This window comes from Aptenodytes forsteri, unplaced genomic scaffold, assembly GCF_000699145.1.
Source record: "Aptenodytes forsteri isolate BGI_AS27 unplaced genomic scaffold, ASM69914v1 Scaffold2, whole genome shotgun sequence".
Taxonomy (NCBI): domain Eukaryota; kingdom Metazoa; phylum Chordata; class Aves; order Sphenisciformes; family Spheniscidae; genus Aptenodytes; species Aptenodytes forsteri.
Window position 1 is genome coordinate 7,360,204 of NW_008795695.1, and position 27,657 is coordinate 7,387,860.

A 27,657-nucleotide genomic window follows, 5' to 3' on the forward strand; every position below is an offset into this window, starting at 1 on the left:
AAAAAATTAAAAATCTCATTTTGCATATTTCTGATTACCCCCTCCCTCAACCAAACATTCTACAACTTTGAATCTCTGACGATTAAGTCACTGGAGTATAAATACTCTTTTAGAAACATTGGCAGCGTGGATTATTTGTCCTCTTCAGTCTAACGAAACAGTAAAATCAGTAAAATTTTAAGCACAGAAAAGGTCACATCTGTCACTATTAAATCATGTAACTACCAGCACGATAATCTTTCAAAATATCTTAACTACTCTTTATGTAGGTATATGAATTCCAGTGTTTATCCTATTGCTTTTTCAAAGTAAAGACGCACTTGTTCTCTCCAAAAATCCACCTTCTAAGGACCATTTTTTTTCTCTGACATACTGAAATAGTCAGCCAGCATGCGTATCATTTCCTTTACCACCTTCCTAAAGGAATAAAGCTTACCAAGTTGCACTGCAACAGCTCCTTGACAGACGAGTTTATTGAAACAATTTTTAAAAGCAGGTATTTCTGAATGTACTCCATCAATCCCAACAGTTCAGAAAAACAACTGTTCAGTGTCCAAATGAAGTCTGCATGTTACAAATTGTACATTTTTAATATACTCATTTATACCACATGACATGAGCATAAAATACAATGATTTCTTATGTTATTCAGTATGCCAATTTATTGCTGCAGTTCCCCGAAAAAGTAGGGCACATCTGGAAATAGCTCTTAATCCAAGGCTATTACAGCTGTTCCCACGCCTTGGACCCCAAGATCAAGTCACTATCGTTCCAATGTAAACCACCAGGTTTTTAAAGTGTTTTCTTTTTAATTTACATGTAAATTAAATGCTTCTTTTGCAAGACTATTCTTAGATGGTATTTAGTGGGAAGTGTAACATTTGAATATTTACTACAACATAAATACTTCAAATCATAGGATATAAAATTTTCTTCACCTTCATTTTGCTTGACATCTTTAGCAATACCAATCAGAACAAACAGGTTCCATGTATGAAGTTACAAAAAAACAGCAAAAAAAAAAAACCCAAACAAAAACCCCAAAAAGACACAAACAGTGAATTTAACCAACTTGCACAAGGAACGAGGGTCTACAGTTCATGGGTAAACTCTTACTCCTACAAAATGAAAGGTGTTTGGGGCTTAGGAAGTGCTGTCATGTACACTTGCACAATAATCACAAGTTCTCATTGTATGCCTGTATTAAAAAAAATAATTAAGCATTGATTTGGGTTTTCCTTTCTGTTTCGGTTCTAAGAACAGTCTCGAGAGCTCCATATTCTGAATGCAAATAATTTTTTAGCTATTCCAATTTGAGTACAGCACAGCTGCTTTTTAAAGGTCAGGTTCCATTTGAAAGCATCTCTACTCTTTAGCTCAAATGATTTTCACATATTTGAATGTTTTGCCAGCCCTTTTGACCAATAATATGATCATCTTAATGTCAAAGTAAGTATTTTTTTAGCAAATGAAAAGCTTATTCCAACAGTAAAAGATCACTATATCCAGTGTGAAAGCAACACGGTGGTATAAATATATGCATACATTGTATTACACATAATATTATACACATTCCAGTTAACCATGGAACAATTAACAGGAGCAGGTGACTACTAATCATGGGTACAAAGTATTTTTGTAAACAAGATTTTGAGAAACTTTAAGGAAAATCTGATTTCTGGAAAGATGACAATCTTGGGATTCCATTTTTGTTTTCAAAGAAGTCAAATTTTTTTTTTTTTTAAGGATGCTGTATATAAGAATGCACTTTGTATTAAAACAAAGATCAATACTTTACAAGTTTAAGAAACTTTACATATGTACATAAATTACACATCAGGAATGGTTTTAAAGCTCAAAATGAGTTGTTGGAAAAGTCTATTTTCCTTCTATTAAAATCTTTAACTCTTTTACGTTGTGATCATTTGCAACTGTCACAGCATGATCCAGCGCTCGGATACTTGCTAGAAGCTTTATGACCTGCTTTATGTGCTCCCTAAAGAGGAGGAAGGAGAAGTCAATACAGGAATGGAACAATCATGTACAAGTATTAATATTTCAACAGAAGACTACGTCGTGAATCCATATAGCAAATCAGTTTCAGATAACTTCACATCACCTTCTCCTCCACTTGCCTAGTCTGATAAAATAAGTTGGTTATCAGCTTTGTACTGAGATTGAAAAAAATTATTTTGGAAGTAGGAAATAATCATACAATATGGTTTAACACTAGATGCAGTATAATCTCAAGAAAAAGCCTCGGATTACTTACGGTACCGTGCAGTGAGTCACAGCTCCCTTGGTAACTAACGTTTAAGCCAAAAAAAAAAAAAACAAAACATCAAGGCAGCAAGTATGCTTTAATGCATGCCTTAAAAAGGTATAAAGCTTGCCACCAACGAACTGCATGCCAATTCAGGTCAATCTAGGAAGCTCAGAGTGAACGAACTGCTCGGAGGACTGTACTACTTCGGCTGTCAAGAACAATTCTCGTATCTTGCTAGGAGGATGGACATGAAATTTAGACCAGTGTCACAAAAAATACTAGAAGTTCAAAATTAGTCTTAAAAAATGAACCTAGCCGATCTGTGAAAAAGCATCCAACATGTGGAAAACTAGCACCAACAGACATAGGTAAAGATACAATTCCCTCTCGGCAGAAATTAATGCATTTTTGTTTCAAACAACTGCACCAGGTTTTATATGAAAAGACATGACATTCTTCAGTTATAAAAAGTAGTATTTCTGCTGCAGACATTTTATCTGCTTAATGGGGGCAACGGCAACAGATTTGTTAAATGCCGGGAAAAAGCAGGAAGACGGAAGATAGAAATTAAATTAGAGCTCACTGTGAAAAAAAGGATTAATCGGACGTTTCTCTTCCAATACAAAGTTTTACCAAGTTATCATTTCAGCTGGTAAAGAAAGTTCTTTCAAATTCAGAAACAGGCTACCAAAAGAGAGCAAGTTTAATCTCCACTGGATTCTCTCTCAGCTCCTTCATTTCAATTCCAGTATCGTGCTAGGCTAGGCGTTTTGGTTTCAGAAAGGAAGGAGTAACAAGTCTATTTTGAATTTGAATCATGGGGAAATTTAAAATGGTATGTGACACTACTATTATACTTTGGACACAAAGTTCTGAGGCATAACCTGAGAGTGGATAAAAAGCTGTTTGAGCACAACCCAGCGTGGCACAAAGCTCGGTGTTCTCTGAAAACGAGATGATTCATATGCCGCAGCCAAAAGTGACTCTAAAGACAGAAAAGTGTCTAATAACCAACATGGTAACTGGAAAAAAAATTGATAGCAGAAAAAACCCGAACCTCTTAACCAAGATTTTTCTGCTACGGTTTAAGGGAAACATCTGTCTACGTTTCAGTGCCATGCATAAGATCAAAAAGGGAGAAGGATCTAATCCCCTGGAGAGCCTCAAGAATTGAAGAGTAACTCAACAATGGCTCAAGCAAGTTCAGCTATCGAGAATGACTAATGCAGGTAGCAAGGGGGTTCGTCTTTCCAAGTTTTAGGTTTGCTGGAACAACGGAACTATTGGCCTGAAACCCTCTCCTCCTCATGCAACAGCACAGGAATAAACAATCTTCCAGTCTTGTTATATTCCTGCGTATCAGTGCAACAATTTGGTTTTTAAGTTCATCATTGCTTAAAACGATACACCCACAGCATTTCAGGTTACTTGGCCAGCAGTAACATTCATGCATCTAATCCGGACTTTTAATTATGCTGGTTATCAGATACAAGTAAACTGACTCTTCGATCTAGGGGAAAACAGGTTCATCTAGTCGGTTGTGTAAATAGTCAGAACTTTTGTACCATATACAAAAGCACGGTTTGTAATTTAGAAGCCATTATGCAGGAATCTGCAACAGGCTCACAAGGTGGAAAGATCCAAAACAAGTAACTACAAAATTTGCCAGAATCAGTGACGCTAAGCAGTAGTGCAGAATATATTATGAATGTTTAAAGATTTCCAGCAGCTGCTGTTTCCAGATACCTTAAAAATCTCCCCATCTACCACACCGTAACATTTTTTAAGTTTGAAGAAGTTTCAAAAGACATGCAGCAGTATGGAGATATTTACCCGTGGTTGCATGCATCAGCAAAATAACACAAAGCACAAGAATTGCAACTGCATTAACTCAAAAGCCAGTTACCTCGCGTTTCTTTTCTCTACATCAGAGCAACCAATGCTGTTTCTATAAATTGTATCAGCCAGATGAACAAGGTATCTACAGAAGTTTTCTAGCTGAGAAATAGTCTTGTCTCCTTTTAGATTAGCGAACCACTGTTTAGGAAAGCAAGCAATTACCTAGACACAACAGGAAAAAGAAAGTTAAACACAACGTAACAAAATTTTAAAAGCTATCTAACATGATTTGTGAAGTCTGCCAGGTAAGATTGCAGTGACAAGGCCCAACTGAGCGAAACAGTGAGAAACCTACCAAAAAAAAAATTTCCAAAATTCAAGCAGTAAAACACTGAAACCTACACTATACCTAAACTATCTACAGGTATGAGCCAGAGAAGGTTCTTTTTTTAGTTTGTGTATTAAAAAAAAAAAAAAAAAAAAATCTTTTTTTCACTGACATCACAACTTTGAGATATTAAAGTCAAGATTTCATAGGTAACCTCAAGTTCTAACTACAGTTTTCCTTCAGTTGAAATTTGTGAATTACAAGTGATTTTAAACATTGTTTGATTTTACTTACACTTTGAGCTTTCTTAATGCTGTCCTCTCCATACTCAGAGTTTTGAAAAGCCATAAGAATATATCTGTTTAGCAGACCATCTATTGACAGTTCCTGGAGAGTTTTGTTTGAAAGGATTCCATACCACTGGAGAAAGTTTCCTAATAACTGAAAATACAACACAGGGAAAATAAGTATTTAAAAATGTACTGAAACCAGGAAGTTGATCAAACACTCTAGAGCCTCTTCAAATGCAACAGCATGGCCAAGGTAAGCAGTGGAAATACGCCTTCTGTTAGCTTCGAAACTATTCAGAATCCATAAAGTACCAGCCTAGAGGGTTACAAATTCTCATACAACCACTACCACCACCTCAACTTTGCTCATGTTTTGCGCAAGAAATCAGAAAAAAAAAGAATTAAAAAGTTTTAAGACATCTCGTTCTCAAAATTTGGTGTCAATGTCAAGCCAAGTGAGGCCCAGCATGTGCCATACGGGGGCGAATTCACAGCCCCCTTTGTCAATGAAATCCCCAGCTACGCTGTCAGCACACCCTGATTTCCAAGGCACGGTGACAGAAGAGACACGGACAGTGTCACAGGGGAGTGCTGGCTAAGCCAACTGTACAGCTGTTATTCCCCACTGGCGTATGGCCTGTGGAGAATCGCTGCCAGCCTCGTACCAACGAACGCAGCCAGCAGTTTACCGGTGAGGCAGATCATCAGGAAACAGTAAACGAGCGTTTGTCTCCCAGCTTCTATTTCTGCTCGTCCGTGATGCTATAACTGACTTGCTAGCGTAAGAGAGCTGTATTTTTAACGCTTCCCTAAAATAAAACAGTGGTAACAGCACGCACACTTCTAAACTGCCCAGGCTCCGATAGATATTGCCAGAAGCAGGCAATTCCACTCTTAAGAGACACAAGCCCTAAATAAGCGATCTGTTTCACTTTTAACAACAGCATTTTAATAAGTGAGCTTTATGCATTTTTTGCTCTAGAGAGCATTTAAGAAGTTGACTTTTATTTCAAAGTGAAAGAATTCAGTGCCAAATTTTTTAAGTAAATGAAGTGATTGCAAACCTATTCAGAATACAGTCTCCCTCACTGCTGCAATTTAAACAGAAAATTCCAGGTAAGAGTTCTGTTTGCGTGATCATGGAGATCAGCAGTTCAATCAACACAGGTCTCATACTTTACTTTCCTGTTTAGTTGGGAGTTAATTTTCTTCACAGCCTTTTATTGGACATAAACTACAACAGTCATAGCTTCTTACAGATCTTTGCAAACTCTATATTGCACATTCCACACACAGAGACACTTTCTTTCACATTCACTATCGTTTCAATTAAACTAGGATTACAAATGCTCTTAGACTTTACAAATAGCAGTGAGCTTTCCAAGAGGGGCCAAGTTATTTTCATGAAGATTCTCACACTATACATATATGCAAAAAACCCCAACAAACCAAGCTCTCTCATTCCCATGTAAGTGAAATAAAAGCAGCATATTTCATTCTGACAAGCGCAATGACATTAAAAAAACTGGGCTGAGTATGCTAAGTAAACCCACAACATACAAGTTAAAACGATGGTGCTTTCACTTGGCAGTCTTTTGAAGAGGGCACAGTGCATTATCAAAGACTAAGAATCCTAATTTAGAGTTCTTTCAAATAAAGTTAAAGCAATTTCCATCTACCATTTTCCACAAATTTGAAGAGGATTTTATTGCTACACTGTCTAGACCAAAGATTTACCAGACGTATTTACTGACTTACCTTAACAGAGGACCAAAACTGACGTTGGAAAAACAAATATGGACCAGAGTTCTTGTTTTCTAAGATGCTGGAAAGTAAGAGATTTCTTTAATGAGCAACCAAGACCACCTCTGTCTGGAGTTTGCTGGCTTCCTCCTTCCCACACACAGTTCATTTCTATAAACATTCCCTTCCATCCTGCTTGTCTTTGCTAAATCCTCACAGTACGGTAACGAAAGATCTCCTGTATCCAGCCAGTGAACCATACTGGGAAAAAACCCCTGTTAACTACGAATAGAAGACACCGACTTGCTAATAAAGGTCTAACACCATAGTTGAAAGCAAACTTACTTTTTTGGATATAAGGGCATGAATACATCATCATCTAGTGTTCTCCTCATTCTTAGCAACAATGCCTTTAAAAGCATCTGAAACAGATAAATTATTTTTTTAAAAGTGTCCAAAGCACTGATTAGTAGTTAACCACTCAGAAATTGGTTTTCAAAGCAACAAAGAACATTTATGACCCTAACAGTAGAAGTCATACATACTTAAGCACACACATAAATAAAGTCTTAGAGAAGCCTATAATAATTAACAGAGCTGAAATTTGACACTTTCAATAAAAACTGAAGGCAATGGAATCACTTTATGGTTAAGCTTGGCTATACAATTAGCTTCTGTTAAGTCAGGGCTTTTGTCATTTTTAATCTTCTGGTAACTTCCCCACACACGTGCACTTTGGCCTATCTCCCATTATTCTAAAGGCAATGCATACATTGCATTAGCTACAGCACCTGAACTCATGACATCAGTTATCGTATTCAAAGGTAAGTAAATCAATCAAATTTCAAGGCAATACATTTGAAAAGGTTACAAAGATCTAAAAAAGAAAAGCCCAACTATTTGTAGCTGACCCTTAAAGCAAAACTGCAGACCAAGAAGTCTTAGTACATTTGGTATCTCTTTTTATCTCTAACATCTATTTTGGGGAGACTTCACTGAGTTCCTCCTCCTAATTTATCACCGTATTTGACTCTCCATAACTAGTCTGCAGAGCATCAAATAATTGCAAAATTCTCTTTCTCGCTCCTCACTAAGCATGCTGTGTTCTCCAATACTGTGTATTAAAAATATATTCAAATTCCTTAACTTATGCAAGATATTTAAGAAAAAAGAACTTACTTGTGTATTTTTGTTTTCTGCATTCACCACTGAAGGATATCCATCTACTAGTTTCTGTACAATTGCCACCATTCTAGATGTTTGTGTCGTAGAAAAAGGATCCCATATATTTTCAGAAATCACTGTAAGGGATTAAGGAATTACTCCACTTTGCAAATACTCAAATACAGGTACTAAGTCAGTCAGGCAATAATTTACAAAACAGTAAAATCTGAAAGCACAAACAAGCGTCAGCTTCCACACACCTCCCTTTTCCCCCATTTTCTTTCTAAGACTATACCTGTTAATTTAGGAAGAACAACTCTCTCTACAATGGTAGGCAATAGTGAAATATCAGCATCATCTTTCACTTGCTCCTGTTCTTCACAGCCATAAAATAGCAATGATTCAAACCACAACATAGTCTCAAAATCTCGACACTTGCCCTAATAAAAAAAAGAATTGAGGTTAGATTCCTAAACAGAGATTCAAAGTCAACACAATAAGAAAAAAAAAGTATTATATATGCAAGTATGATACACTCACAAAACAGAACAAAACTACTTTAAAACAGTCTACCAAGTGTGCTAAGCAGGCAGGGTAAGCAGCAATTGAGCACAGTAACAACTCAAAAATCTAGTCCTTTTTGTCTACATGTCAGGTACTCATCCACACTGGAAATAATAATTAAAAAAAAAAAGATACAGTGCCTCAAGACCAAACAGTCTCTTAACCTGGCACAAGGATGGGCAAATTACTTCACCTGCTTTGGCTCCCCTACTTCTGAAGCAGTGATACTGCTTCCTTCAGAAACATAGACAAGCCCGATTCCTGAGAAGCGAAGAAAATGTTCTGCCTCTTTGCCTGGACGCTACTAACCATGCCATCACAGGTCAGATTAGTGTATACGGACAACCCAACCCAACCAAAACCTGAGAGAGGATGGGGAGCAAGGTCAATTTTCCAAAATCAGCCAAATAAACCAATTCACTCTACAACCACACAATCACTAGATCTAATGAAAGCGAGAATGGTGGAAGTACGACTGCTTTTTTTGACAGCTGTTGCCCTACAGATTTTAACTTCTAATTACACCTGAGCCAAATAAAAGCCCACAGATTAGGGTACGAGTGAGAAGTATAGTTCATTTGTGCTGCATTATAAAATTATGCTTCTGGATTAAACCCCTCTTTTTATGAATGCCTTGTAATTTTTCTAACTTAATAAAATGCTTAACAGGACCAGTAACACGGAGTAGTGAAAACGATTAGGTTTGAGAATTCTGTACCATGTCTCCAACTGACTTGAGCTTTGTTCTGCCAGCCTGGGAACCTACATAGAAGTAGCATGGCAGAAGGGAAAATGTACAAAAACAGTTTTAAATTCAGTGAGGACACCTTTCATAGATTTTCCCTCTTTTATTCAAATTAAATACTCTGCTCTCGGAAGACGACTCGTGCTTCCCTTCCTCTGCAATCAGAGCAGAGGCAAAAGAAGATCCCCTTCCACAAATATTCTCTTAGTAGTTAAGAAAAAAAAACCACTTCTGAAAAAAGGAGATTCAGTCATTTGTGAGATAGGCTGACACATCTGCAGACGGTGCTGTAGATGAACTAAGTTTTGAAGGGAAGAGGACAATCTGCCTTATTAGCCTAGTTTCCTAAAAAAACCCCAAGCTTACGTAACTGCGCTCACTCTGTGGCTTGACCCACTCCCATTCCCCAGTAAAAGCCAACATGGCAGAAAAAAGTAAGTTCCTACCAATACTGTGAAAATAAGACCTGACTGCAGCAGAAATACCTCACAAGAGTTTCACTGGTAGGAAGAGCAGAGTGGGAGTCAAAAACTACCTGAACTGTTTGTCCTGATGGCTACTCATGTCAGCACGCATATGCAGGCTGGACAATGAACACGTGCCAGGGATACTGGGCTGCAACAATGCTGTCCTGCTTCTCCCACAGGCCCTACCTAATAACTGGGCAATGAGTACTATGAGGAAGACTTGGAAATTGCCAGCCCGAGTTCTACAGGGTATGAAGGTGTAGGTGAGAGAAAGAAAGATGTATAATGTAGAGACATAGGTTCTAAGTCAACATAAAAACATCCTTCTTAGTTCCACTTCTGAAGAAACAACATCTCTAGAATCACAGTTTTCTCTTAAGTATTTTACAACCTAAATGTATTATTTAAGAAGCTGTTTGGCTTTTTAGTCTACACCACTCACTGAGAAGGTACTGGCATGTGCTGAATTGAACTCTGTCCTGCTGGGAACACAGAGGACAACAGTCCAGAAACTTCCCAGAAAAGCTTCACCCCAAGAGAGGTGCCCATTTTAAACTTCATGCCTAGAACACGCAGTTATGAGAAGAATGCACCCAAGGTGCAATTTACTTTGCTCTGCAGAAGTGTGAAAGAACCACTGTATAGAAGCTTACGTAGAAGTTGCTTGCAGAGGACCTTACCTCCAAAGGAGTCCAGATAAGCAGCTGAAGTCTGATTAAAGGGTTAAACAGCTTTGGTAAACAGAGGCCAATATAAGCATCCTTATAAGAAGCAAAGTACTTTGAGCGCCAAGCTTCAAACTGTGACTTAATACAATCAATTGAGTAAAAGCTTTCCAAAACATCCTCGAAAACTTTGCTGGATTCTTTCAATATACGATCTGGTGGGGGAGAAAAAGAGTAGTAAGTTAATCACCTATTCCCTGTAATACCTCAAGATGGACTTTGATGCTCACTGGCATAAGCTAACTCCTATAAACAAAACCAAAAAACCATCACCTTTAAAAGTTCTGTTACTTCTACCTCAAATATACAAAGCGATAAAAACACAAGGACATGAGTACTCTCTGATATACTGTTTTATCACAGGTCTTGCTTTAAACATTTCATACGATGGTTTTCAGTTACCAGACATTGGACTGGTGATGTGTTGGGCTGTATTCAGTGTGGATCTAACTTCAAAGCTGGCCTTGCTCTGCATGGGAGTTTGGAACAGCTGATCTCCAGGTCCCTTCCAACCCAAATTATTCTACAACTTTGCTCATCCAGGTGCAAGTACAGGAGGGCATCTCAGATAAGCCAACTGAATCGGCACTTCAGACAGAGTGGGTCCTGGCAGACACCATGCTAAACTGCTGAACATTACATGGCTGTTAGCACTGGGCAACCATTACAATTCCTTAGCACCTTCCTTACATTTTTTTGTATTTACAGTACTAGTATTCTATGCAGTCCAAAACTTTTTCTCTAGATATTATTTTCCCTTCATCTTTTCTACTTCCCAGGGTTAGTTTCAGTTTAATCAGTCATTTTTGCTGCAGCCACTGTTTTAAATGTTCACTTACAGTAGCAACCTGTACACAACTAACATAACTAGTACACACAGCAGGTAGAGAGAGGGCTGAGGGAACATGAGATTATGTCACATAAACACACTTTTCACACTGGGATCAAGAAGAGATGCTATAAATAAAGTTAGCAGGTCCAAAGTGCATCCCTCTGTTCCATATAGCTCACTGCTGATTCTGGATTAACATGAGAGCTATGAATGATAAAAAAAAGCTTTAGAAATACTATGCTTACTCAGAAACTGATGAAACTCCTACAAAAGGCTTTTGTACACATAAAAATGCCAAGTTACAAAGAGCAATTCAGCCACACTGAATTTTTAATCTAGACCATTTAACTTAGCAAAGTTAATTATAGCACCTAACAACCCTAAACAGTTGCTTTGCTTATCAAAGAACTCTTCCTGCATCCACAATTTTGGCAAATCAGCCAGCAACTAAAGGTGTGGAAACTGTTTGCACTTCTGAAGGATCCAACTGCTAAGACAGTTCATCTAATTGCTTTTTTTAATATGTTCATACTTTGGGTCTCCACAACCACCTACAGCAATGACTTTGGCGTTTTTATTACACTCTCTGTGGGGAGTGACTTGTTTACTTTAAACCTATCCTATCGCTTCATTTCATGCCCTGTAGCTCTCATACTGTGAAAAGTCGACATCGTTCTAGCCAAAGAGTCCAAAACTGTTTAATCCCTCTTCACATACAACATAAACAATTCTATATATGTGATCCTTGCTGCTCCCCTTCTCCACATTTCTTCTAATTTGATTAAATTCTCTTTAATCAGAGAGAATGATAATTTTACTCAGGTTCAAAATGAGAAGGTAACAGGATTACTACAGTGAGGTTCTGCTTTCTTCGGTACTGGTTTCACAGTAACCACCGGAATTGTTTTCCATTTAACTGCCGCTGTAAAAGATGACTGTTCCATCAAACTATCCATACTCACCCAGATCTCGGGTTTCTTGCAGTTCTCCCAGTGCTTTAGAGGCATTAGCTTAACTGACAACCCCATTTATTGCATAATTAGGGTTATGCATAATTGTATAATAATGGTTACTTTAAGCAAACCATCATAAAACTGCAGATGTATTTCAAATCAAGTCAGTATCACAAGATTTTTCTGCAATGTTTGCATTCAACATTGTTTTCTGTCATCTGCAAAGTTTGCCAGGCTTTAACAAGAGTCTGCAAAACTTTAGTCATTGCATTTCTAGATGCTTACACAAAACTCCAGAAAATAATTCCTATCAAGCAAAAAAAGGTTTCTAAAGCACTGAGGTTTTCAGAATTTCATATGTAAAACAAACAGATATTTGAAGAATGATAAACCACATTACAAATTAGAAGGAAGACTTAGTATCCACTGAAGGTACAAAAGCTTACTGCTTGCCAGCAAAAGAACATTAGAGTTAAATAAAAAGAATCTCACTAAGGATGGGGTATTTAATTAGCTGCAAGCTGCACAACAGGTTAGTGAAAGAGACTGTTTTGGTCACGTTGATGATCCAGCAAGGAACAGTTCCTACACTTTCTCCGAAATAGGGTGAAATATACGGACAGGGCTGCATTTGGATCAATTTTTTTTTTCTGCCGAATTTTCTGTATTTTGTTACATAAAGCTTCAGTAGCTTTTCTAACCTCGCTCCATGTTGAAGTTTGTAACATCTGTTGAAGTTTCCTCATCATCACTGGAAAGGCCTTCAAGGTGATCTGCCATCTTCCCGGTTTGCTCTCTTGCTTGTCTACGACGAGCTCTGAAAAGAATCAGCAGTATAAACCAGCTATTACTTTCCCCCCCCTCCCCATATAATGAACAGACCCACCTAAGCTTGTCATAACTTTTAATGCAAGGAAATCCAGGTTGAAAAAAACCTTTCACTATGTCACCACCTCAGACATTCCACTATGTTGCTGCCTCAAACAATGGAAGGAAGAGAAACCAGCAGAGACCATATAGATACGGAATGGGTTTACTATGCTTTCTTTTGGCGATTTTAAATCAGTATCATGTAACGGTGCCTTGTTTTGCACACTTGCATGATAAATTGGGATATATAAGAATACCCCTGCCCAGCATACCAGCTTAAGTGTTTTCTTCCCTTTGCAGGAAAGGAGCAAACACTGCTACTTACGTTAGTATGTCACACAGGACAATTGTATTCTGCAAGCAGGCAAAGACTCCGAATGGACAAGAGATCTCAGTACTCTACCTTCTAGCCTCTCTTTCTGCAGTCCGACGCTTTACTTGTTCTTGATAGATCACTCTGTCTCGTCCAAAAGATTCAAGATTTGGTGCCATCAGTGCTTTATCTGTAAAATTACATGGACGAAAATTAAAATGCTTATCTACGATTATATAAATGTGTTGCAGGCAGTTTCATAAGAGCCTTTTACCTACTTTAAACTAAGTGTAATTTGAAGTAGAAAGTCGAAGTTTTCAAAAAGATGCACCCAGAAGCCTGAATTTGCAAGTGTAGAGGTTAAAAGAGGAAGTAGCGGAGTTTGGAAAAATCTCCACTTAAATGTCAAATAGTTTTCACCATACTTCACTCTTGTCCCTCTCACAACAGTGCCTAACTATATAAAAGTCAACAGTTTTAACAGAAATTGCTTAAATTGAACATTCCAAGACAAAAAGTGCTCCTTACATAAACACATTCACCATGTATCTTTTGAAAAGAAAATGAACAAAAAGAAAGGCAGAGAAGAGTGACCAGAATAGGAATATATGATATTTCAGAGTTCTAGTCGTAGTGTTTTCTAAGTTCACATGCTTTAGATTGCCTGAAGTTTAAAACACGTCAAAATCTACAGGAAAATAAAGCATCTTCCCTCCTCTTTTTAAGCTGCGATTCATTATAGATGTTCCTGACTATAGAAAACAACACAGCTAACCAGTGAAGCTGATCAGCAACCAGCAGGCAGACCCAAGAGTGTTTCCAGTTCATCCTTTTCAGGAAAATTTTTAAAAGTGGATTGAGCGTTAGCCAGTGATCAAGTCCACTCACTAAAATATAAACATCAAAATTTAAACAAAAGCCTACCCAAATTTCAGGAGTAAATTTACATGTTCTAACTAAATCTATTTACAAATCCGTCATTAAAAATATTAATGACGATCTACATCAGTATTCCAATTCTATACCAGCACTACTAAGAGCCTTAACATACAGATGAAGCCATCATTTGTCCAATTTTTTAAAATGTTATTTGAAGTCGAGCTACTTGTCTTTACGCAGAAGTAAAGCAAAAGTTGGCAGACAAACTTAAATTCACTTGTAGCCCCTTAGTGTTCTGACACTGTATGAAGAAAAGCAGATCGTCTATGTCCACAACACACATCAAATCAAAGGCTGGCATCAATTCCTAGTTTCTGTGACAATTTGAGGGACAGAACTGAACTATTTCTAGACACACTGAAATTCATTCTCAAGACTCCCAGATACTAAATAAGATCTCTCTTTAAAACCCAGCCTTGACAATGACAACTGTTCCCAACCCACCATTAAATTCCAGTCTAAAATAATCCATTCTAAGCTTCTTTTAGGAAATACGTTTCTAGTACATTAGGTTTCTAGTTCTCACAACAGCATTTTCATGGTAAAACTGCAAGGCCTACATGTGATGCCTGGGGCTCCAAATAAAGTCCTAAAGGGAATATGTATGCTAACCACTCCATAAAGGAATGACCTAATGCTTTATCACCCTCAGTAACTTCTATCTAATGGTATTAACAAAATTTCATCTCTGGACACACTGTGACAGAATAGGAAATGGCTTTTATTATAGGATTTTAGGTCAGCAATAGGACAGACAAGCCATTTTTAAAAATGGGAAGCTCTCCAAAGCAGAAAGACGACTACTATTAATATGACATTTTACCCGTCGTTTAACATGCTGATTAAAACCTCCTCCAAGGAACGTATATTTCCATCCAAGTTAACATTTATACTTTTGTAGAGTTTTACATGCTGAAGAGTAACCACCACAAGAAAACTCCTCAGTGAGGATCCCCCATCCACATGCTCACAGTAAGCAGGTATTTTAACTGGCTAATTTTAAGCTGTATTTCATATAGGGTCACTTTGTATTAGTCTGATTTTTAACAACGGCACCAATCTCTTCCAGTTCTTTAGCTTTACCAGTTAAGTGTCTGAAATGAAATACTTATGCTGCCTACAAAATAGAGCGTTAGATAAAAGTCAACTCTACCCCAGTGCTTCATGGCTTTGTACTGAGTTAACTGTAGATGTTACAGGAAATTTATAGATTCAAGGAGGTTTTTTTTTTAAAAAAAAAAAGCCTTGACATAAAAGGAAAATCTGGAGTCACATGCTACCACTACTACCACTGCCACCACGCATACATTTTCAGTGCTAGGGAAGAGAAAATATAGTTAAGAGCAACAGAAAGGAGAGATGAAGTCAGAATTAGAGTGGCTTTGAGTTGAAAACAAAACAGATTAGAGAACTTTTATCTAAACTTGCTTGTACCTGTCTCAAGAGTAAGGATAAACTTTAAGACAGTCATACTTTAAACATTTACATTTAAATTAAGCCATACTAAGTAAACAAGGTTGTTTAATGAATAATAAAAACCTTCAAGATGGACTGACTTGAATGGCTTGAAAACTCCGAAGATTCATCTTTAATATCATCTTGTCGTCTTTGGACAAGGCGGGAAGCTCGCTGTTTGTACAGCTGGTGCATTGCGGATTCAAGTTCGTTAATCAGAGGCACCTGTAAAAATACAACACACTACGTAATATCAAATTCTTCAGGTGCTTAGTTTCTGGGGTACCATACTATTCCGAAGCATAATGCTGTCACTGTACTTTTAGCAGCACAAACTGTTTCCTTTTACCCATTTGGATCATTTGGACCAGTAAATATTTCAACGTGAAGAAAATGCATGCATTTAACAACGCTGACAGCTTTCAACCGTAGCAATAGCTTTCTGAAAGTAATTTCTCTTGATTGAATGAGTCTACACAGTAAGACAACCATTTCAGAGAGTGTGAAATGTTATTTCAAGTACTCTTGTTTTCTCTATCAAGTGTGTTACATATTGTGTTACAGTGCTTAGAATTCTCAGACCTCATTGTTTCCTCTCTATCTTTAAGTAAGAATGAAGTAGTATTCTACACTTTAATGAGAAAATAACCTGGCTGTATACAGTGAAAAACCAGAGCGTGACTCTAACCTCCTGAAGCCAGCAGATACTGTTTTGCTATAACTCTTATTAGCATATGCTGAAATACTATTACTGAAATGCAATAAAACACTGCATAAGCATGTTATGCCAACAGGTAATTCAAATCAGTAAAATGTTACTCTAGCCTATCATTAAAATTGAAATTGTACAATTCGTGTGAGTTATGCATTAAGTATAACCTTTGAACGATACAGACTTAAGTCGGATCAGACCTGCCACTTTTTTTTTCTTTTCTTTTTTTTTTTTTTTTTTTTTTTTTTTTTTTAAGTGGACTAAATTTCAGTAGCAACTCTAACAAAAATAGATGATGTTATAACAGCTAGGAATTTCCTGATATTAAATTGCAGATTCCCCGTTGCAAAAGTTTTGCAAAAGTTCCTTTCCCAGGATAAGTTAAAATTAGATTACTATAAATATTCAAATGCAAAACAATACTTTTCACAATCTCTTAATTTGGAAAGGCAAGTCCTTTTGCTATGAACACTTAAGCCATATCCTCCTTACCTCCAAGACATATGCTTAGTCCACAGTCTTCCAGCCTTTTAGCTCAAATATTTCATTGCTGCCTACCATCCACGATTAAGTTTTTTTTCAAAACAAAAGATAAAAATCAGAAATTGTTTCCTGATGTAATTTAGAACATGACTCAGCAGCTATTAAAGAACCTCCTCCAGTAAAATATAAGATTATGAGATTATAGATACAGGGCCATTTCAGCTATCCGAGAATGACACACAGATCAGAGGAGATATTAAAAGGAAAGAAGTATTAGCTCTTTGTGGTATAAACGGGGCTACAGGGATTAAAATGAAAGCAACTCTGCACGAACTCAAAATACGTACAACTTTCGTTTGGAGAAAAGAGAGTAGAGAGAAATAGGAGGAGGGAATATCCCAGCACTGGAAGTGTATATTTGGAATTTAAGACAATTTTGAAAACAGAAATAATAATTAAAAAAATACTAGTTTTACTGCAGTTTACCATAGAAAATATAGCTGCTTCTCTTAAGCGTATAAAGGGAATTCTAAAATTGAAGTTATATGAAAATTTTTCAAAGCATCCCTAGAGGTTCTTTCTCTAACTGCCTCAGGATTAAAAAAAAAAGCTACGTATTCAGATATATGAATCCACTCAAAATATTTCCCATTTAAAACACAAGAGACTTAGAAGCCATTATTCTTCTATAATAAATACTGTGGTTGATGAGTTGATGACAATTTCACTGACTACTATAAAGTTACAGCCCTCATTAATTGTGTTTTGTTTAGTCAATACCTTAAATTCAGTGTTTTGTGGGTTTTTTTCTTCACTTTCACCGTAAACAGTGTAAGAGGAAAAGTGGAAAGCTCTCTGAACATTTAGATGACAAGGGTAATTTCAACCTACAGTCCCCCGCTCTGACACAGTGTGTTTTGATAATTTGCTTTTGCAGGTAAAATCTAACTAATCTAGTTCATCTAACTGTGCTGTCAAAGATACAGAAAGATTAAATTGTTCCGAGAGTATCCCTTGCATATTCCTACATTCAAAATGCAAAGACACCGTTACCACTTTCTAGCCTTCTCAGAAAGCATAATTTTGACAGTAATTACTTGTGAAGGAAGTCATGCAAGCATCTTCTGCTCTAACAATAGCTGCCTCATTATACTCTCCACTGCACCTTACCAATGAGCAAAGTGTTTCTAACATTCAGAATCTTTTCAAAACAGAATACAAACAAAATGGTTTTGTTTGGTTGGGTGTCACGAAGGGTTGATCATGGTGAACAGGTGCAGAAGTAAGATGGTAGGGGGAAGAAAGTCTAATTTGTGATGATGGTTTTTGTTCTCCAAAACTAAATCAATAGACATACAAGAAAACTCTAGGGGAATGGACTCTTTTGGAGTGGACAAGTATATTGTGAAGCCATTAGTGCTTCTTCAGCAAACCACTTTCTCATTCAGATCTGTACCAATGTAAATTTGACTAATAACCATGACTAGTCCTAATGAAATAAAGAGAAAGCATCAAAGCATCATATTTGAAAGGATAGGGAGGGACCTAGCTTTATACGTATTTAGGGTATGTGGTCATATATGTATGTGTGTATATACACACACACACATACACACACACAATATTGTTATTACACATGGATACACATTTTATATGCTTATGTATAATATTGTTATTACACATATGGATACACATTTTATATGCTTATGTATATTATAATAACAACTACATACATTATACATTATAAACACACACACACTTTAAATATGAAGTAGTCAGGGCCACAGGTTCTACAAAAAAGCTGAAGGTAATTTATCTCTACGCTCAAAAGATAAGAAGAATTTACTCTCCTGCTGCATTTCATTATTTCACTTAAATAAAAACTGATACTGATTTTATTACTTTATTTTGTCCCCGCCCCCCACCTCCTTTTTAGAAAACCTTGCCATGTCCTGTGGGCTCCTGTTTTTGAATTTGATAGTACTTTTGCCATGCTGAAAGCACTGAATTCCAAAACCAATTATCTGGCCAAAGAAACAAGGAATATATAGGACATCATAACAAATGAAACGCTCCTGAAACTGACCACATCACCTCCTAATTTTGCAACTCATTGTACATACAGGTACTGCAGCAGCCTCCAACTGAAAACAGCAAAACTCTTGTCAATGCCCCCAAGAAGCATGAGATGATAAAAATCACATCTTAAAAGTTCAATGGACTGGCATGGCAGGGGGGGTATGGGGAGGGTGGGAAGGGGGAGGAAGGTGTACAGGTGTAGAATCCTTAAAAGACCAACTACCAGGAAAGCAAAGGTATATTCTAAGAAAGCAACTTTAACAAGCCTGTTTGTTAAATTATCAACAGCTAATTTGCTGTATAACATCTGGAATTGATTTATTTACTAGTATAGCTAGATGGGTCAATAACCTTCCGACATACTAGACTGAAATTGTTACACTATTACTTAACAGTAAGTTTTCCTGGTTTACACAAAATCTGGGAAACCAGGCAGCTTGGTTTATACTCAGAATGGTGCATTCTAAAACAATTTGTTTAAAGAAAATACTTGAACAAGACAGCATGGGCTATCAAAGAGAACCTCCAGACATGGCTTAGTTATCACAAAAGAAATTTAACAAGAGGTCTTCAGAAAGCAAATGCTGAATAGAGATACAGGTATTTAACTTGTCTTCTGAAATACAAATTTATCTCAGAGTAAGAATATAAAAAGTTATCTTTAAGTAGGAATTTAGGCATCTGGGCAACCAGCACTTACAGAGCTGCAGAGGAAAGTACCTCTACCACCCCTCAACTGCTAATGCCAATACAGACTCAGGAATACTGCTTCTTCAGTGAACAGTATCTATTGTAACTAATCAATTAGGTGGGTGAATTAACTGGTCCACACTTCCTGGGTTTGTTCAGGACATCAACTTACAGGATTGAAGGTGGGTATCTCCCAATACCACTAATGCTGGACAATTACTGTCTAACCCATGAGCAACCGGAATGCTTTTAATATTCCTCTCCCACACCTAACAAGCTAGGTAAGCAGTAGCTTCAACTACTCAAGTAATTCTGACAGCTAATGTATTAAGAAGATACTACACTATTGTATTCAACTCAGAAGACAATGGAGAAATAGCCTATGTACTGCTAGCTGAATTTTACAGCTCCTGTGTGTAATATATATATATATAAAAATAAATATATATATATTCAGGAGCTCCTGTTGTATTTACAACAAAGTAAGTAATTAAAGCATAATGAATAACATAAGAAAGACAGACTAAGTTTTAAAGTTAGACATATACAAAAGTATCACACTACATGAAAAGAAGTATACTTTTAAGTTTGGGTGTCTTCAGACAGCTACACTAGTTTTAAAAACTTTTCTCCTTCAGACACTAGAGCAATACCAAGTATTTGAAACTGCTGGCAGGAGGAAGTTTATAACAACACACAAAATACAAGTCTTTGTTACTGTGTTCATAAAGCATTCCAGAAACTAGCAAAGTTGTAATTCAGCCCATATTTTTGTTAACCTGATATCCAACACAAGTGAAAAGCAGCACCTGAGTGAAGTTGAAATGCCAGAATATCTACCAAAATCCTAAAGACATACAATCTAAAAGCGTTTTTAGGCAATCTAAAGTCAGTGATCTCTTACACTGTGAAAGAGAGGTTTCTGATAACCAGCTTAGCATGATGAAAAGTTATCTTTTCAACTCTCGAATAACCAAACCTTTAGAAGAATACGTTCTCAGGGGACTTTTTTCGAAAACAGAGGGAGATGTGGTGTTTGGCATGTACTAAGAGTCCCTATTTTTTTTTTTTTTTTTTTTAAAAAAGCAAGTCAGCAAGTCAGCAAGTCAGCAAGTCAGCAAGTCAGCAAGTCAGCAAGTCAGCAAGTCAGCAAGTCAGCAAGTCCCAACTTAGCATGATGAAAAGTTATCTTTTCAACTCTCGAATAACCAAACCTTTAGAAGAATACGTTCTCAGGGGACTTTTTTCGAAAACAGAGGGAGATGTGGTGTTTGGCATGTACTAAGAGTCCCTATTTTTTTTTTTTTTTTTGAAAAAAGATGAATGTTTTTGCATCCTTACCTTTTCACTGAAACACTCAAGCAAGTCTTGGACATACCCTCGCATTTCTTGCAAAAACTTATACTGTTCACCAATACCCCCAGAAGACCCTTCTAATCTTTCAATTGCCTTGGTAGAGTCCTCTCGGCTTTGCTGATGTTTCGCATATTGCTGCCGATTAGCTTTGTGCAATTCTTTCATAGAGTCCAACCTGAAGGGCAACGGATAAATAGCAAATTTACATCCAAAAGTCTGTATATTTCAGACCGTTGAGATATTAAACAGACAGTGCAAGTACCAAGTCTATATATGGGAAATACTGCAAAGACATACTCTCTAACTTTCATTTGTCACTTTCTCCCCTTTACATAAACAGCAAGGCTAATGGTTTAAATTAATTTGCTAGACTATGCTGAGTGCATTAAACTGCCTGCTCCCACAGATTTTTACAGGAGTTGATAGCACTTAGAACAGTGCAAGGCTGGCCCTAAAGTAAAATTGGGAGGAAAGGATTGGGGGGGGGGAGAACTATAGCTTATACAAAGCGGTCTTGTTCTTCTACTAACTTAACTCACTGTCAAAAGTTGTAACACTACAAGGGGCATACAAACCAATTTTGAAGACATGTAAAGTGCAAGTTGTTCATTACAAATGATTTCTCACTGCAATTGGGTTGTTCATTCAGTAGGACCTTTTGCGTACCTGACAAGCAGATTACAGTGTTTAAACCAAAAAAACCCCGTATACACTAAAATTTAAATTCTTTATCTACTGAAGGGGAAAAATCTGATTCACAGTTTAAAAGAATGCAACTTGACAAGCTAAACACCTCACTGGCCTTTCAATTCTTGACTATAAGACTGTGCAGTGTCCAGAAGATGCAACTCAGACCTGTCTTCAACAAGATCAATGGCCTCATTTTTAAAGCTTCACTTCCAGAGAAGCAATCCAAGGAGACTTTCGAACAAAGTGTCAATGTCATCTTCACTTTGAGCTTTTTTGTTTGCCTTTTTATTTTTTTTTTTAATGGATGTGCCAGTCAGTACTTTTCCAGCGATGAAACTCTGTGTTTGCTCACCGAGACTAAAAGACGCCTGAGGAACAGAAAGCTAGGGGACAGGTCTTTAAGTCTAAAAAGATGGTCTGTCCTACCTGTCTTTAAGCTGTTTCTTTACCAAATCAATAGTAACAGGAGTCATCTCATTACTGGGAGTTTTGAAAGGAACTGTATTATCTGTTTTTTGAGACTTGGTTTCCGATGATCCATACGCAGCATAAGTGTATGGAATGCCGTATGATGAACCATAAGACAGTGTCTGGTAAGTGTTCTGGTAGTACAGATTATTCACTTCAGCAGGCTGACTTGGTTGAACCTAATGGAAGAGGAAATGCAATTGTACTATATTAGACTTTAAAGAAAGGAGAAACTTATTTTCTAACACATCTCAAATGTTATAAAGTGAAAAACGTAGGCAGGTACATTTACAAAATGTAATTGTCAAGTGGATTTAAGCGTAGAACTTCCAACACCTAAGGTGGAAGAAACAAATTCCCTCAGAAGCACCTTCTTAAATGGACAAACTTTTAGTATCGTTATCATTCTAGGTATTTAAACTTATAACAAGTTATTAAATGACAATTTTAACCAGCCTGTAACTCCTACAATAACCAAGTGTTTGGGACTATACTAATAAGACTATTTAATAGAATGACATAGGTTCTTAAAGTCAGTGTGTCTGGTTGTGATTTTGCTGAAATGTTTTTTTTTTTTTAAAATGTCCTCTTCAACTGAGTGGCAACTTCACTATGAATGCACAGGCAATATATGCTACAGCCTGCTACAAATTCCAACTCTGTGCTGCAACAGAAGATACAGAAACAACAGAAAAACACACACTGTTTACATAGACTCTACAAACCCAATGATAAACAAGAACAGAGCTCTTCAAAGCGGCATTATTCTAGCTCTGTTTTAGGCTGCAAATAAATGCTGGTTAACAGCACCACAACCAATCAGTATCTACCCAGGACAGAAAGACTAATGAAACGGATACCACTGGATACTTAAAATCTGACCTCTCAGTTCTCTTTAAAGAATATCAGAAGTTACAACTGAACTTCTCAGATGAAACAGCCTTCTGTAAGCTACTCAAGTTTGTAATGGATTTAGCCAATATATGCAGAAACAAACCAAAAAGAATTCACAACTAAATACGTGCCTGAGGTATGTTGATTCCTTTCCGTATCTGTTCTTGCTCCCATCTACTGAGTTCTTCATCTTGCTCCCCTGCCACCAGTGCTTCATCATCGCTTCCCTCAATACCTTAATACGAGTAAAACAGACAGGTAACAAAAAGAAGATAATGTAGTAAGGGCCATGAGTTCAAAAACCTGAGACACCATGCTGCAGTGGGAACATCTCAGTGCATTCTCCTTTCCTCTTCACGAGGAATTAAGACGCTAGCCTGTGAATTATTATCACAGAGGTTCCACTTAAAAAAAAAAAATCCAATGGGTAAATTTGCAATTAACTGCTGGTAAAACCCTCTAATGTTAAAATCCTATATACCTTACTAGTTCTCCTTTTCCAAAAGGTTCTTTTACCTGCTTGTCAGAAAGAAGAATGCTATATCAAAGAACTAATGTTTTTCTTTTCACAACTATATACTTCTGTTGTGGTTTAACCTGGCAGGCAGCTAAACGCCACACAGCCATTCGCTCACTCCCCCTGCAGTGGGATGGGGAAGAGAATCGGAAAAAAGGTAAAATTTGTGGGTTGAGATAAAGACAATTTAATAGGACAGAAAAGGAAGGGAAAACAATAATGATAAAAGAATATACAAAGCAAGTGATGCACAATGCAGCTGCTCCCCCCCGGCTGCCTGATCCCCAGCCAGTTCCTGAGCAGCCGCCACGCCCCCCTGGCCAACTACCCCCAGTTTTTGTTCAGCAGGACATCACATGGTATGGAATATCCCTTTGACCAGTTTGGGTCAGCTGTCCTGGTTGTGTCACCTCCCAGCTTCTTGTGCACCTCCAGCCTCCTCACTGGCAGGGCAGTATGAGAAACTGAGAAGTCCTTGACTTAGTGTAAGCACTGCTCAGCAACAACTAAAACTTCAGCATGTTATCAACATTATTCTCATCCTAAATCCAAAACACAGCACTGTACCAGCTACTAGGAAGGAAATTAACTCTATCCCAGCAGCTGAAACCACAACTTCCTGAAAAACAAAGTACAGGAACAATACGAATTGATCCTTAGTGTAAGTTTCCACCAGATTTGTTAGAGTTGTGTGCTTCTAAGCACGGGAACATAGTTTGTGCTCAAAATTTTACACGCAGATTCCATTATGCAATACTTTTCCTTAGAAACAGAATACAACTCCAGATTCATGCCTGTTTGAAAAACGTGTTGTTTAAAAATGTCGAATGGGAGCGCTTGCAATGAAAACAGTGTGAATGTTTATCAGCTGTCCTTCTAAAAAGGTTTTACCTATTTCCTCAGCAATCTTTTGCCTTTGGGATTTTTCCTTCACTGTAAAAACTATCCTCCTCTTCTCGTCATCATCTTCATCATCACTGGCATCATTTTCATCTTCTCGAACAAGGCGGCCTTTACCTGGTTCACTGTCAACGGGGGTAAAGTCTCCAAGTTCACGAGCCATTTGACGCTTTTTCCTAGCGGCATGAATAAAAGCAGCATCTGGAATTTCTCCTAGAGACAGATGTTTGCACTGTTAAACAAGCACTGCAACAAAACAGGTATTACGACTTCTTATTACTCATCGCTGCCACCCTATCAAGTCATCTTTGCAAACAGAAAAAAAAAGTGAGAGGAAAAAAAATCCGTACTCACAGAAACATTTGCAAGCAACTTACAAGCTCCACATGCAAACTTGCTGACCAGAAACCCTCAAAGCTGGGATCTTTCCCAAAAAATCTCACTCTGCTTCCAGCAGCTCACGTGCTGTAAGAGCAGGAGCCCAATGTTCCTACGGGAAATAGTCCTAAAGAGGAAGCCCTTTACAGGAGCTGACTATTGCAAAGGGAGGAAGAAAATGAGGTTCTTGACTGTGTCACTTCCTGTCCTGATATTGCTCCCAACTCTTCTTATTTTGCGGGAACAAAAAACATCGGCCACTTCAACAGATGATGACAAGAATGGTCCCGCAAAATCAGTTTTTTGAAACATGAATAATTTTTACCACTAACTTGATTAGGCATGCACAAAAGGTTAAATTTCAGATTCTCTTTATACTTGACATGAAATACTCTATTCAAGCTGTCTTTAGAGATGCAATAATGTACATATCGCACCACTTTGCAATTACCCCTAAAAGGAAAAATGATTTGGGAGTCAACCAGGAAATTCTCTTTCCCTTGAAACATGGCCAAGTCTGTGGACCCAGGACATTCATCTTCTATTTGGGGAGCAGGCTACCATGAGTTAGCTAACAATTAGTAAACTAGTTTCAAAAATACTTTCTCAGACCGATTTCTTTGGTCTCAGGGCCTGACTAGAACCTCATTAGACAAAATGAGATAGGAAAACATTTGAGATACCTTGCAACCTGTAACTGAGACATTCGAACTAAAGACAGAATTTTAATTGAAGGCAGTTAAAATTCACATTAAGTCACCTACTCCAAATCTAGATTTTCTTACAGTTTGTCATCACTTTGAGAGACAAATTCCTGCTTTTGACATCAAGATGAAGCATTCAGTAGTAAAACGTTTTCTCTCATAAGGCCTGTAAAATTGCACAGCTTTCATTCTCAGATGCTGGATATATTGCTGGAAAATATTTCCTAATCTCTCAAATATATTAGTCTGCTGTAAACACTGGCTAAAGCATTTGTTAACGTATCAGACATATTGCAATAACCAACCTGGGCGGAGAACATTCAGTGATGACAGAGCACTTGAAAAAGCCCCACCAGCTTTTGGTTTTTCTTCTTCCTTCTCACTTTCAACTTCCATTTCTTCTTCACCGTGCTCACTGTTTGCAGTCCCATCTTCTTGACCTATATCCTTAATCTGTCCTGTCTTTTCTAGTGGTGGTTCGACTGGTAAGACAACAAAGCCCATGTTTTACTCTTTTTATACAGATCACTCGGAAGTATTTTTTTAAGGTCTAACAACCAAAAGTAAAAATCAAATGAAAGTGTTAAATGATAATTTTATTGTCTGAGATCTAGTAAAATACGCCTTCTTAATTGTGATTAAGTCACTTACATCCTCTCAAAATAAAATTTGACAAAGCAGACACCCCAACCACCACTAAAATTTCTACATATTGCCAAGTATTAAAAAAAAATGAGGCAACTTAATGATTAAGATCATATGTGCAACCTTCACACAGCCTCTTATGTATGTAATTAGAAAGCACTGCCTGTGTTACACCAAATCTTTCCGCAAGAACGGACTCATTTCAAAAGAACCCTTTCATTTTCCTCTTGGGCTGGGTGTAACATTACCCCACAGTAGGTGGGTAACATACAGGCAGCAGATACAAATATTATGCAAAAAAACGCATGTTAAATCCAGCTATCCAATCCAAACTGCACATAGCAGAGTTTTTAGACTTTAGCATTTGTTTAGAGAATCCAGACTACTGACTCAGTAGCAGCTATGAGGTCTTTGCATTACAACCAAACCAACTACAGAGACTGCAAAACAAGCAAACAGAAAATAAGCACACATTATTCATGTGCAAAACACAATTTTTAAAGGATCTTTGAGACAGAAGCAAGAATTGAGATCCAGGTTTCCACAGATCACCTGAACATTAGCCACAGAAATGATCATTTCTGTTTTTTCTCATGCCCCGTACCACTGCACAGGCCACTTGAAGATTCTAATAAGAAAGAATTTGTGGGTTTTTTAAATGAAGACAAAGCCTTTTTAAAAATCTTTAAGATTTTTAAAAGACTAATTTAATTAACTTAAAAAAGGGCAATTTTCTGCATGGGACCATGTTCAACTCTCATATGCTTCAGCTATACCATTGCAATCTTTAGATCAGAAGCCTCTCAGCTTGTGCTCATAGCGTTGTAGGTTATTACACAAAAACCTAACTGGAAAAGGAATCACTATGCTTTATCAATGAGCTTCCCAAAAACCAATAGCAGAAGTACAATGAAATTGAAATCCCAGGCTCTATTCCAGGCTCTGGAGGACTGTACATTGTTAAAAGATCCTTCTGCTCCAACACTCTCATCCTGTCATCTTAATCATCAAGTCTACTCTAAGGTCCAAGTCCTGAAACAGGCAGCTGTTGAATAATTTACTTAATAACAAAGAACACCATTCTCCTCACCCCAAAATCTTCCTTTTCGAGAATATGCATTACAAGGACACATCCTGTCAGATAAGGACCAGACACAGTTCTAAACTAGTTTAATTCCTTCCTAATTCAATTGGAAGGAACTCATCTGACATAAACAGAGCCGAAATACAGAAACTACTGAGGTCTACTGACAACAGTATACGTAGCCAAGAAGTTTCATCCGAGAAGGATGAAGGATCCTAGAAGGATGAAACATTCAGTTCCACAGGAGAATCAAAGAACACTCTACCAGCTTCAGAATAGCATTTGTTAGGTTCAAATGAACACATTTAATGCATGCTTTACTTCAGTTCTAAATGCTAAATCCTCTAAAAAGCCTAACAAGTCATCCTGAAAACAAGTAATTTGTATTTACAATACTTAATCTCTTCCATTACAAAAGTTACTGTTAGTTTTGCAGTTACCATCTGTTGGAGAATTGACCTCTGTTCTAACTTTTGATTTTTCAAGGTCTTCTTTGTATTCTTTCTTCAATTGTTTTACAATCTTTTTGCTGTAACTTGATTTCTTCACTTTAAAAACTTCTTC

At 37.3% G+C, this 27,657-nt stretch overlaps 1 protein-coding gene across 1 annotated transcript; it reads right to left on the reverse strand.

The window, feature by feature from the left end:
* Positions 1 to 457: 457 nt before the first annotated feature.
* PAXBP1 (PAX3 and PAX7 binding protein 1) lies at positions 458 to 27,657 on the reverse strand (the record flags this gene model as incomplete). The annotated part of the gene is made up of 17 exons (XM_009282949.1): positions 458 to 1,996; positions 4,173 to 4,327; positions 4,728 to 4,874; positions 6,482 to 6,548; positions 6,812 to 6,888; positions 7,646 to 7,767; positions 7,926 to 8,070; positions 10,087 to 10,286; positions 12,618 to 12,733; positions 13,190 to 13,289; positions 15,595 to 15,718; positions 20,799 to 20,988; positions 21,930 to 22,150; positions 22,997 to 23,100; positions 24,274 to 24,495; positions 25,670 to 25,846; positions 27,534 to 27,657. Coding segments are annotated over 17 exons (2,409 nt in total), but the record flags the coding sequence as incomplete, so codon positions are not given.